Source organism: Dermacentor variabilis, chromosome 9, assembly GCF_050947875.1.
Source record: "Dermacentor variabilis isolate Ectoservices chromosome 9, ASM5094787v1, whole genome shotgun sequence".
In the NCBI taxonomy this organism is placed as follows: domain Eukaryota; kingdom Metazoa; phylum Arthropoda; class Arachnida; order Ixodida; family Ixodidae; genus Dermacentor; species Dermacentor variabilis.
Window position 1 is genome coordinate 134,329,807 of NC_134576.1, and position 10,790 is coordinate 134,340,596.

Sequence of the window (10,790 nt, forward strand, 5' to 3'; positions counted from 1 at the left end):
CGAACATTTTCAGGATCCCGACGTGTGCTTTCGATTGCGACTCAAGAGTAGGAAGATGGTCCAGTGTCATCGCATCCATCGCATTCCCTCGCCGGCGAAGCCTTGCTGGTGGATTGGGCTTTCTTCCGCGCCCGGCACTACTCCTGGTAAGTACCACGAACACTAGAATCGTAGTATGGCTGTGTTCTCGAGTGTTTAACAAGCCCTGCGTGATTGCAGGTTCCTACAGTCTGCTTTCCATTGCGGCTATTCACAAGCATATCCAGCGGGCGCTTCTGCACATCTAGTCTCCTGGCTACGGTACAGAGATCAACTTCATCTCTACTCGTCCCATGGCCGGCTGTTGAACGTCTGCATTTTCTCTCCGGTGCCTCCCAGCTGGCAGACGGAGATTCGTTCATCTCCCTGCACTACTTCTGACAAGTACCATATACACTCGAATGGTACTACGGATGTTTTCTCATGTGGTATCTATATCCTGTGTCATTTAAGGTTCCGAACGTCTCTTTTGGATGAAGCTTTGTTTTGACAAGCTTTTCCACTGACGGCTGTTGTTCGTTCTCTCTCAGTGCTCTTTTCCTTAATCATGTTCCTACGTCTTCCGGGTGCCGCAAGCATACAAACCTTGCGGGCTTCTGGAGAAATTTGCTGCCGAATGGATTTACTATGCCGGCCCTCGATGTTTGGTTTATGCTACGTAAAACTTCCTTCGTCACGCAGGTTTTACAATAGGCCCTTCTATGTTGCTCTCAGAATAAGACGACGTTGCATTTCTTCAGTTCCTCTTGATATTAGGTGATTTCATTTCCTGACCCGTAATTTATTTCGTCTGCTCTAAGTGGCATATTTTTTAGTGCTTTTGTAACTTCACCTGGTCTCCCCTTTTATCCGAGGTCGCCATCCTATTCTCCAATGTCTTCCCCCAGTCTTCAGTTTCCGTGCGTTGGGTCCGCAAGTTACAGGAGTAGGTCCTCTAGGTCCATCGTCAACTTACGTTAGCAGTTGTTCGTTCTTCACACCACTTCGTATATTAAGGTATATAATTATCCATTATGCAGTACACGTCGGCCGATCGCTTTTCGCAGTTGACTTGAAAACTACGGATGAGCCTTTATAGAAGCCACCCTCATACGGTGCTTCCTCAGGTAATTCCACTTGGTGATCGGTCACGAAATCTTCACTTGTTTGGCGACGTGTCGTTGGGACAACATTCAATTCCTTATTACTTTTACGGTGTCTTGCGTTGTCGCTGAGCACATTCATTTTCGATTTGAGAAGCACCGGAATGAGTGTAGAGAACAGTTCAGGAGTCTCCACCAGTTTCGGAATGTACACTTATTGTCACCGCACATGTGAAAGTTGTTACACAATTTGGCAATGTCTCCCTTTTTTTTGGTAGTTGGTCCAAGAGCACCGTTGAAACGTAGGCCAACAGTTTCAAACAATGTGGTTTTCCTTAATCCATCGTCAAAAGGAGCACCTTCCTCCTGAAAGGTTCTGTAACGTTTTCTTCGCCACACAACTGACTGTCGTATTACTCTTTTCACTTGCTTTCGTCCTCTCTATGCCCGAAATCTCGTCATTATACGAGTCGGTGTTCTACGCACTCGGTCGGGAAGTTTGTCCATATACGTGTGGCACGAATAGTAAAGGTTTCTTCCTTGTATATGTGATCGGTTGCTGCTCGTCTTGTCATATGGAATCTGCCAAAGTTGCCCTTGAAGTCTTATTTGTCGTGAAACATCTGGAATTCGCCTCTGGTCTGCGCATTCGCTTCCTCGCTGAATTTCTGCAATTCTATTGCATTGTATACGCTCTTCGTTCTTGCCAAATGAGGCATGTTTCGGCGTCATTTCTTATGCTTTTAGTGGACCTTGGAACTTGTCTGCTAATATCATTCACGGAACCAAACATTCGCAGTTACTCCCGAAATATTCAATTACATGCCGAACGTGCGAACATCAAGGCTTCTCTTGAGAGCCTTTTCGACGTAAATCTAACACGTGATTCGTTTCGTTCTTTCGTTCCATTATACCCGGCTTTTTCTAAGGGTCATTCCTTGGTCTGCATCAACTCGGATCCCTTCCACGAAATTGTTCACTACGAAATCTTTTCTACGGTGCCTCCCGCTTACATCGACTAGATTTTTCACTTCCGCAGACGTATATCCATAGTTTTCCTACTGAGGAATCCTTGATATTTTTTTGTCCGTGGTCAACTTGTGCTTCAAGCATTCTTTCTCTTATGCAGCACGATTGTACGACTGGTCCTGTACTTTACTGATGCTCGCAAGTTCTAATTTTGCTAGAATGATTACGGTATCCTTTAGAGCTAGTTTTCCAGGACAAGCAGTCTCCTCTCTCGCATAACATTACCTGGATGCATTCCTCCATATATCATTCTTCTTCGTCTAGGAGACTGTTGTCCCAAGGTGTTTCGGTGATTCCCTGTTATTGAATACCGATAGCAGAATAGTCGGCCGTGTCCCATTCCATTCCTAGAATAAGTCTCGCTTGGTCACGTAGGAACTGCATCTTGATGGGCATTAAAATTCTCATCACTGCTTGATGTCCATTTCCTAAGATTCATTGAAGCTCGGTGAATTTTCTTCTTGCTTCTCTCTACATGACTCTTGCCTGGTTTTATGTTCCAAGCATACCTTCATCAGCGCAAGCCTAATGACGTTTGCTCTCATTGCGATAGTTTCTTCGAAAATTCATTATTAGTGTTCGTACATCTGCACTGAAATTTCCTCCTGCCTGCACCTACACGACGATCAATAGATCGTTTTTTCAGCTCGGCTGTCTTTTCCGTCTAAATTTCCGCTTCCCCTCCCCCCAGGGCAGGGTAGCAAACCAGAATCTGATAACCTTCAGGTAGGAGGGGAGCGAGAAACCGGATCATTCAAAACATTCTTGATCCTGAACACGGAGTCTAATGCTACGCATACTTTTCTTTTCGGCCTTGTGACATTGCTTGATGCGACCTATAGTATTTAACGTTCAGATTCTTCCGATCGCGGTCGTTCTGCCATTCCAAGCGTGAAACCTCTCGCATTGAACAGCCGTAGTTTTCTCTCAGTACGGAATTTGTCTCCAGCTTTCGGGATAGCCTTCCAGTTGCTACTTCGTCGATTTCCACGTTCACTTGCTCTCCATCCTTCTGAACAGTTCTTGTGCCGGATGTCGCTACATGGTTGAATTCATGCATAGTTCCTTTCTTAGGAATTCGGCCAGTATTGTCCATTTTCAACTTTTTGTTGGCGTAATTTTCGTCAGTTTTTGTGACGTCAAAAACCATAGCGGGTTCGAGTTTCGAACTTATTCTAGACCGCATTTGTCAGGAAAAATCCATTCGAGAATGCTTTCCACTTTCCATTGTATCTTCGTTTCGTCTACGGTCTGCGCTCCAAAAGATGACTTCGGGCACGAGCATCACCTGTGGCAGGAACGACTGCTGTTCGGCATTCTCTCGCCAGTGGCGTCCTGCTGGTAGACTGGACTTGTCTCCTTGCCCTGCAGTACTTCTGGTAAGTGTCCCGTACACACGACTCGTTATACGGCTGTCTCGTCCAGTGGTTAACAAATAAGCACTGTGTCGTCCAGGTTCTGCCCTCCCGTTTTCCATTGCGGTTCACAAGGGTACCCAGTGCACGCCTACGGTCTGCGCTCCAAAATATTACTTCGGGCACGAGCATCCCCTGTGCCAAGAGCGACTGCTATTCTCCATTCTCTCGCCAGTGGCGTCCTGCTGGTAGACTGGACTTGTTTCCTTGCCCTGCAGTACTTATGGTAAGGGTCGCGTACACACGACTCGTTATACGGCTGTCTCGTCCAGTGGTTAACAAATAAGCACCGTGTCGTTCCAGGTGCTGCACTCCCGTTTTCTATTGCGGTTCACAAGGGTACCCAGCGCACTCCTGCCCGCCTACGGTCTGCGCTCCCAAATAATACTTCGTCCACGAGCATCACCTGTTCCAGGAGCGACTGCTATTCTACATTCTCTCGCCAGTGGCGTCCTGCTGATAGACCGGACTTGTCTCCTTGCCCTGCAGTACTTCTGGTAAGTGTCGCGTACACACGACTCGTTATACGGCTGTCTCGTCCAGTGGTTAACAAATAAGCACTGTGTCGTCCAGGTTCTGCCCTCCCGTTTTCCATTGCGGTTCACAAGGGTACCCAGCGCACTCCTGCCCGCCTACGGTCTGCGCTCCCAAGTATTACTTCGGGCACGAGCATCCCCTGTGCCAAGAGCGACTGCTATTCTACATTCTCTCGCCAGTGGCGTCCTGCTGGTAGACTGGACTTGTTTCCTTGCCCTGCAGTACTTATGGTAAGGGTCGCGTACACACGACTCGTTATACGGCTGTCTCGTCCAGTGGTTAACAAATAAGCACTGTGTCGTTCCAGGTTCTGCCCTCCCGTTTTCTATTGCGGTCCACGAGGGTACCCAGCGCACTCCTGCACGCCTACGGTCTACGCTCCAAAATATTACTTCTGGCACGAGCATCCCCTGTGCCAAGAGCGACTGCTATTCTACATTCTCTCGCCGGTGGCGTCCTGCTGGTAGACTGGACTTGTCTCCTTGCCCTGCAGTACTTCTGGTAAGTGTCGCGTACACACGACTCGTTATACGGCTCTCTCGTCCAGTGGTTAACAAATAAGCACCGTGTCGTTCCAGGTTCTGCCCTCCCGTTTTCTATTGCGGTCCACAAGGGTACCCAGTGCACTCCTGCACGCCTACGGTCTGCGCTCCAAAATATTACTTCGGGCACGAGCATCCCCTGTGCCAAGAGCGACTGCTATTCTACAATCTCTCACCGTTGGCGTCCTGGTGGTAGACTGGACTTGTCTCCTTGCCCTGCAGTACTTCTGGTAAGTGTCGCGCATACACGACTCGTTATACGGCTGTCTCGTCCAGTGGTTAACAAATACGCACCGTGTCGTTCCAGGTTCTGCACTCCCGTTTTCTATTGCGGTCCACAAGGGTACCCAGTGCACGCCTACGGTCTGCGCTCCAAAATATTACTTCGGGCACGAGCATCCCCTGTGCCAAGAGCGACTGCTATTCTACATTCTCTCGCCAGTGGCGTCCTGCTGGTAGACTGGACTTCTCCTTGCCCTGCAGTACTTCTGGTAAGTGTCGCGTACACACGACTCGTTATACGGCTGTCTCGTCCAGTGGTTAACAAATAAGCACCGTGTCGTTCCAGGTTCTGCCCTCCCGTTTTCTATTGCGGTCCACAAGGGTACCCAGTGCACTCCTGCACGCCTACGGTCTGCGCTCCAAAATATTACTTCGGGCACGAGCATCCCCTGTGCCAAGAGCGACTGCTATTCTACATTCTCTCGCCAGTGGCGTCCTGCTGGTAGACTGGACTTGTTTCCTCTCCCTGCAGTACTTATGGTAAGGGTCGCGTACACACGACTCGTTATACGGCTGTCTCGTCCAGTGGTTAACAAATACGCACCGTGTCGTTCCAGGTTCTGCACTCCCGTTTTCTATTGCGGTCCACAAGGGTACCCAGTCCACGCCTACGGTCTGCGCTCCAAAATATTACTTCGGGCACGAGCATCCCCTGTGCCAAGAGCGACTGCTATTCTACATTCTCTCGCCAGTGGCGTCCTGCTGGTAGACTGGACTTGTCTCCTTGCCCTGCAGTACTTCTGGTAAGTGTCGCGTACACACGACTCGTTATACGGCTGTCTCGTCCAGTGGTTAACAAATAAGCACCGTGTCGTTCCAGGTTCTGCCCTCCCGTTTTCTATTGCGGTCCACAAGGGTACCCAGTGCACTCCTGCACGCCTACGGTCTGCGCTCCAAAATATTACTTCGGGCACGAGCATCCCCTGTGCCAAGAGCGACTGCTATTCTACATTCTCTCGCCAGTGGCGTCCTGCTGGTAGACTGGACTTGTTTCCTTGCCCTGCAGTACTTATGGTAAGGGTCGCGTACACACGACTCGTTATACGGCTGTCTCGTCCAGTGGTTAATAAGCACCGTGTCGTTCCAGGTGCTGCACTCCCGTTTTCTATTGCGGTTCACAAGGGTACCCAGCGCACTCCTGCCCGCCTACGGTCTGCGCTCCCGAATAATACTTCGTCCACGAGTATCACCTGTTCCAGGAGCGACTGCTATTCTACATTCTCTCGCCAGTGGCGTCCTGCTGATAGACTGGACTTGTCTCCTTGCCCTGCAGTACTTCTGGTAAGTGTCGCGTACACACGACTCGTTATACGGCTGTCTCGTCCAGTGGTTAACAAATAAGCACTGTGTCGTCCAGGTTCTGCCCTCCCGTTTTCCATTGCGGTTCACAAGGGTACCAAGCGCACTCCTGCCCGCCTACTGTCTGCGCTCCCAAATATTATTTCGGCCACGAGCATCCCCTGTGCCAAGAGCGACTGCTATTCTACGTTTTCTCGCCAGTGGCGTCCTGCTGGTAGACGGGACTTGGCGTCATGCCCGTGAATTTGATTCTGGTAAATACCACATACGCACGACTGCACTGCGACTGCGTATATTCGAATGACCAACAAACGCGGCTTATGTCTTTCAGGTTCCCAATGCATGCTGTCGCTTGTGGCGCAAGAGAAACGTTCCAGCACGCTCATCTGACTCCTGGCCTTACCTCAAGAGCGACTATCATCAGCCCGGTCGTGGTGATCCAGGATCCATAGAGCACACTTCCTCCTTGCTGTGAAAGCGTCGCGCGCCTGCACTGAGGTGTCAATCACTGTGTTGGCGGCGTGTTCATCTTTTGAAGGACTACCTGTCGTCACCGTCCCGCAACCGACCATCGGATGTGCTCCTAGATTTCTTCGCTGTTGAATTTTTGTTTAGGCAGGCATATTTAATAAGTTCAGTAGAGCAACAAACTTTCCTGCTCTGAAAGCTTCGTACGTTGCTCACCGAATGGATTCCCTGCTCTCCGAAGGAGCACAGTAAATGTCTTGTTACTTGGACACCACTCAGTCTTTAAGAAGGGTTGTCAATGTCTTCATGAGCTGATCCGTAAATTTTTGGTGGCGAGAGTAAAGGACATTCATTCGCATTGTGCACTTTCGTACTAGTACGTTGATCATTGTGTGTGTGTGTGTGTGTGTGTGTGTGTGTGTGTGTGTGTGTGTGTGTGTGTGTGTGTGTGTGTGTGTGTGTGTGTGTGTGTGTGTGTGTGTGTGTGTGTGTGTGTGTGTGTGTGTGTGTGTGTGTGTGTGTGTGTGTGTCACAAGCTTGCTCGTGTTTTGGTTCGTCTGTTTCGGATGTGGCACCTACTCTGCATCCTTTGTTCGGTCGAGAACTTAAGCATCACTGCTACACGGCGAACATCGAATTTTTTATATTTCGGTAGAGTTTCCAGCATGACAGTTGATGCTCCAGTTTTTTTCTGGTTCATTCCTGTTGAAAGGTTCCTGGTTTGATGGTTCACTATCGTCCATGGACATCCACTTTTGAATTGGTTGAACCGCTCCTTTCTTTGGCTTTGGTCCTTTGGTTGATCTCTGGGCTCGTTTCGGCATTCAGCTGATTTGTTCAGGCGTCTTTATCGTATCGGAATGGTCTTCATACATTCTCGGTTCTTCCACGTCCCTCACCACCCACTCGAAAGGATCAGCGTGCCACTACAAAAGCACACAATGTCAATGAATGGGAAAGGGGAGGGTGCTTACTCTCGCCAACAAAAATTTGCCGATTTGCTCACGCTGATAATGACGTCCAGCTTTAAGACTGCTTTGTCGTAAATCTTATTGTGCTCACCGTTTTAGCGTTTTTTTGAGTGTGTGCGCGATTTTATGGATCTACATGGTCCAACTAATGTATTACCTGTCCGTTCATCGGACTGTGCTAATCACTGTCGTCGTTTGTTCACCGCGTATGCTGCATCAGAATGGCGCCGTAGTTCATTTATGTATGCCTAATTATCCCGTACTGCGCCAGGTCAGTAGGAATAGTGAACCCTTGACGCGGCTGTGACGTCGTTGCCTGCTGACTGTAGTTCAGATCAGTTTTGTAATTTCGTGATTGTCGTGTATCGATTGAGCCATTGTGAGACGGCAGCTTCAAAGGGACTACATTTACTCCCCTTTGGTAAGTCATGTCTAAACGTGTCTAGAGAAGTGACGAGCACGCGCAAGGAAATTTCAAGAGAATGCCCGCTTTAGTATTGTATTTTGTGTTGAAGCCAGTTACGTTGACGAGTTCCTCTCGTACTTCTTGCTGTACGCTGTGTTAATGTCTTTCCGTAGCACTTCGAATGTATTTGAATGAGTTTGCTTTGAATAGTTTTTTTTTAATTCGCAGATGCTGTTGTTGCTATCATATATTATCGCCATATCTGAACGCAAATTTTATTACCAATTACTTTGAATGTTCTCAACCAGTAATCTTGTCTCCACGTTGCTTGATAACTGGAAATGCGAGCACTGTCTCAAATTGTTACCTGTACCTCATTACTCTGCCATTAGTTTTTGCTGCTTTCATTCGCTGTGACGGAAAAGTCAAGCAACCACACATGTAAGATGCTGTTCAGTCGAATTTGTTTTTCCGAGGCGTTTGTCCAGGAAGTAACTTTTTATTTCGCTCTTCAGTTCAGACGACACCGTTGCATTTTCGCCACACAATGCTCGCGATAGGTTTGTTACCACCAGTGTAGGCATTTGGACTTGTTCGTGAGCCATCTTGAAGGCCTTTTTTATGTGTAACTAGTTACATGGACGAAGAGAAAGAACGAGGCCCACACAGCACTCAATCGTTCGCAATACGACGGCTATCCTCGACATTACTGCATTTTGAGGGGCCTGTGATTATGAGGTGACGTGGTACGTAGGGTGATCGTGTAGAAATAAGTGTTAATGTCCAGTTGTGTCCTAAACGCACAGCACAGGCAAGTTCGAATAGTGCGTCTTTCTAGTTTGGTTAAAACAAAAATCGGGGAGAAGTTTTATTCGTCTCTCAGCTAAGGTTCTGTGCAAAGCTTACTCATTTCAGGTAGTTCAAATAACTTCACTCTGTCAAGCCTTTATGCATGCAAATTAAGCCGTAAGGCTATTAGCGTGACGTATGTCGTGCAGTTATTATCGCTTTTATTTCTGGTGTTTATGAAAACGGAGCACAATTCGCACATTGGATAACCTACCTGCCAATGTGGTTGAGTGTTCCACGGTGTCTCCTGTCTTGAGTTCATTCCGCAATAGCTAACGATGCTTCACATTGTCGTGGCATATTGTTTCCAAGTCCCTTTGTATGTCTTACGTGGGTTCTTCTAATGCCGTACTTGCTCGACCAAATGTACATTGTATTCCTACGTACTGCATTGTTAGGTACCCCACTCCTGCCTAAAGCCTGACATCCAGGCTGAGAATATGTAATGAATGTCCGTTTTTCATTTTTTTTTTATACGTGGAAGTACCTTGACGCTGAGAAATTCTTTATGCTATGTAAATCCCCTTATATATTCGATATGTATAAGTGTACACGTGTGAATTCATGTGTTCATTCTGTGTAAATAAATGCACTGTATGCTGCTTTCTGCATCATCGGGGATGAAGCCCAAGTCAGGCGGCATGAGTTGCTTTTAATTTAGTTTACGGTCGCGTTTCTACGCTGATTGTACTGAGAAGCCGTCGCTTTAGACTACCGCCTTACAGGCCTATCAAAATAAAACTTGTCTTGTTCCTGCTCTCCGTCTCACTGACTCCATGTGATGCGAAGACTCTCGTGTCAGCCAACCGCAAGAACCCATCCACTGTCTGCAGCTGCTCTACCCACACCGACGGAGTGGGATCCTCACGGACGGGTTAGTATAGCGCACAATCAGCGAGCGCTTCTTTTTCTGGAACAAGCTGCCGGATCCTCTTAGACTGCACAAGCACTGCAAGGCGAGCACTAATCGAACACGAGCACTACTCCGGAGTTTAGATACATTTTAGTGTCTCGGGGAGTTATGCTCGCTATTTCGCATGGGGTATATTTCTAGCCTCTTTCATTCGTCGATACCGGAGATGGTGCACTAAAAAAAAAAAAATGCTCGCCGTTTCTAAAGGCAGGGCGATCTGTTCATGGAGTTATCCGAAAAGCTATCCGATGCTCCTTCTCTCTCGCGAGGAGTGACGCAATGAGGCCGTGCATAGTGACTTGAATCATCGCCCCGAAGTCGTTTAGGAAGAATTGTCCTTGATAGGCATTGGCTAGCGGTTGAGCTTTTCCACGCTTAGCGTTTTTTAAGGAAAGTGGACCATAAAATTGCATGTAAAACCAGAAAACCCCCTTTCCAATACTGGGCGAGAACGTGAAGCTTAAAGCATCTTAAGGTTAATAGGAGCGTAGCGGCGCAAAAGATTCTACGAGCCGCCTTTCCCCATACGTCATAAGCGAAGGAGGCGTTAAACCTAGGCAGGAATTTTATACGTCTATGCCAAGATATGGATAGCAAGCAGTATGGGCAAACACCTGTCCAATGAGAATTGAACGTGACTAAAGGGAATTGAAAACGTGAGTATTCGTTAAAGCGATGCTACGAGCACCAATGTTAATGTGTATCTGCTCGTACTTCTCTCGCTTGTATAAATAGTGCATACTACATCAGCATAACCCCGACGCCTTACGCGTTTAACGCCGCGCCGCCTGCAATATAATTCTACGCGTATCTTGGACAGTTCCCGTTAAAGGAGGTTGCGTTTAACTTTTTCGTTGTCTTAGGCCGACAGATGCTATAGCAATGTACAGGGCTCAGCAACTGCAACGCGATGCTCGGAGCTTGTAGCTTCCGTCACTTTTTTACCCCACCGATGGGC

General features: G+C 47.9%; 1 protein-coding gene and 2 long non-coding RNA genes across 5 annotated transcripts; all 3 read left to right on the forward strand.

Moving 5' to 3' along the window:
• The first annotated feature begins 21 nt into the window (after positions 1-21).
• LOC142557598 (uncharacterized) lies at positions 22-4,309 on the forward strand. 2 transcript variants are annotated; one of them, XM_075669553.1, is made up of 4 exons: positions 22-146; positions 220-3,529; positions 3,869-4,062; positions 4,139-4,309. In XM_075669553.1, exons 2-4 carry the CDS (start codon positions 3,416-3,418, stop codon positions 4,296-4,298), a joined length of 468 nt encoding a protein of 155 aa, XP_075525668.1. In that variant the 5' UTR covers positions 22-146; positions 220-3,415; the 3' UTR covers positions 4,299-4,309. The 2 variants fall into 2 exon arrangements, 1 of the variants encoding a protein (XP_075525668.1); XR_012822792.1 differs by lacking the exons at positions 3,869-4,062; positions 4,139-4,309 and adding an exon at positions 3,606-3,768.
• A 105-nt stretch (positions 4,310-4,414) lies between these two features.
• LOC142558202 (uncharacterized) lies at positions 4,415-5,381 on the forward strand. 2 transcript variants are annotated; one of them, XR_012822980.1, is made up of 4 exons: positions 4,415-4,603; positions 4,681-4,874; positions 4,952-5,135; positions 5,213-5,381. It is a non-coding gene; the product is annotated as an uncharacterized LOC142558202 (long non-coding RNA). The 2 variants fall into 2 exon arrangements; XR_012822979.1 differs by lacking the exon at positions 4,952-5,135.
• Positions 5,382-6,294: 913 nt separating this feature from the next.
• Positions 6,295-9,522, forward strand: LOC142557599 (uncharacterized). The gene is made up of 2 exons (XR_012822793.1): positions 6,295-6,479; positions 6,557-9,522. It is a non-coding gene; the product is annotated as an uncharacterized LOC142557599 (long non-coding RNA).
• The last annotated feature ends 1,268 nt before the right edge of the window (positions 9,523-10,790 follow it).